Below are 1712 nucleotides of genomic sequence, written 5' to 3' on the forward strand. Positions count from 1 at the left end.
GCCCGCGGCCACCTCCGCGAATTCAAAAAAAAATAGATAAAATTTACAATGACCACATATAAGCCGTGAAATGATTTTCAATGCACAAATCAGTAAATGAGGTGTCCGCCCACTGCAAGCGAAGATTCTGTGAAAGCAAGCTTTGTTGTTAGCAAGATTATAGCAAAGGCATCACGACCATTCACTGAAGGCCAGTTTGTAAAAGAATGTATGCTACAGGCGTGTGAAATTATCTCTTCGAAGGCATAAGTTTGTCTGCGAACACAGTTGCAAGCAGGATCACCGAGTCAGCGACAAATGCTCAACAGCAACTGATTGCCGCTGCAAAAGACTTTGTAGTATATTCCATTGCACTGGACGAGTCTACTGGTGTAACAGACACCGCATACTGTGCCGTATTCATTCGTTGGGTCGACGAAAACTTGAACATTGTTGAAGAGCTATTGGACTTACTCCCCATGAAAGGAACGATGACTTGACGCGACGTGTTTCAAGAACTGGAAGCTTGTATTGACAGGTGTGTGGAATACCGTGGGAAAAAAACTTGTTTCAGTGGCTACGGACGGTGCACCAGAAATGTGTTCAGAGAAGGTTGGCGTTGTTGAATTAATGGTACAGAAACGGTATCAGCTCAGCTTGGCAGGACCTTTTGCAGCCATACACTGCATTCTGCACCAAGAAGCACTCTGTGGCAAAAGTCTACAAACGAATAACGTGATGGATGTTGTCGTGAAGACGGTGAACTTCATTCGTGCATTGGGTCTTAACCACAGACAGTTTGTGTCCTTTCTAGCTGATTTAGAAACGGAATACGGAGAGTTGCTGTATCATACGGAAGTCAGATGGTTGAGTCGTGGAAAAGTGCTGCAGAGATTTTTTGAACTGAGACGGGCTATAGCATTGTTCATGGCAATGAAAGACAGAGGCATACCTCAGCTCAGTGACCCAATTATTTACTCGGATCTCGCTTTTCTTACTGACATCATGCAACATCTCAATGCACTCAATTCACAACTACAGGGCACAAAGCAGCTGATTACCGTGATGTTTGACTTCATCAAATCATTCAGATGCAAGCTGATTTTGTTGGCCACTCAGCTGGCAGATGGAAACCTGGCTCATTTGTCTTTTCTATAGAGCATTACGGTTGAACCACAGCGCCTGAGAGACTACGTAGACATTCTCTCCGGACTACCGCTTTCAGCAATTCACTGCTCTCGAATCACAGTTTTTCCTTTTTGCCACTCCGTTCGCAGTTGACGTGAAAAATGTTCCAGAGGAAGTCCAGATGGAACTACTGGACCTGCAGTGTGACACTGTTCTGGAGCAAAAATACGCTGATGTTGGCGTTCCAGATTTCTACTAGTTTCTTCCCAGAGAGAAGTTTCCAAACTTATTCTGCGCAGCTGCTAGAATTCTAGCCATGTTTGGGAGTACGTACGATTTCGAAAAGTTTTTGTTTTCAGATTGATCAACAAAACAGCATTACGATCAAGACTGACCGATAAGCATCTGAGAGCAACCTTGCGGCTTGCCACTACACACGACTTCATGCTTTACGTCGACGGTGGACAGAAACATGAGTGACGAGCCATCTGCAGTAGGCCTAGAAATTATAGTTGTAGTTTTTTGGGGTAACTGCAGTTTCTGCTTTTTAATAAGTGACATAGACAACGTCAACTTATTTTAGTAAACAAAACTGCCTGTGCATG

At 44.0% G+C, this 1712-nt stretch overlaps 1 protein-coding gene across 1 annotated transcript; it reads left to right on the forward strand.

The window, feature by feature from the left end:
* Positions 1-576: 576 nt before the first annotated feature.
* On the forward strand, positions 577-1137 carry LOC129928944 (general transcription factor II-I repeat domain-containing protein 2B-like). Its single transcript, XM_056045543.1, has one exon. It carries the CDS (start codon positions 577-579, stop codon positions 1135-1137), a length of 561 nt encoding a protein of 186 aa, XP_055901518.1.
* The last annotated feature ends 575 nt before the right edge of the window (positions 1138-1712 follow it).

This window comes from Biomphalaria glabrata, chromosome 11, assembly GCF_947242115.1.
Source record: "Biomphalaria glabrata chromosome 11, xgBioGlab47.1, whole genome shotgun sequence".
Lineage (NCBI taxonomy): Eukaryota > Metazoa > Mollusca > Gastropoda > Planorbidae > Biomphalaria > Biomphalaria glabrata.

What these genes read in the sequence shown, in the direction of transcription:
- LOC129928944 (XM_056045543.1), top strand. Translation starts at nt 577, where the DNA reads ATGTGTTCAGAGAAGGTTGGCGTTGTTGAATTAATGGTACAGAAACGG.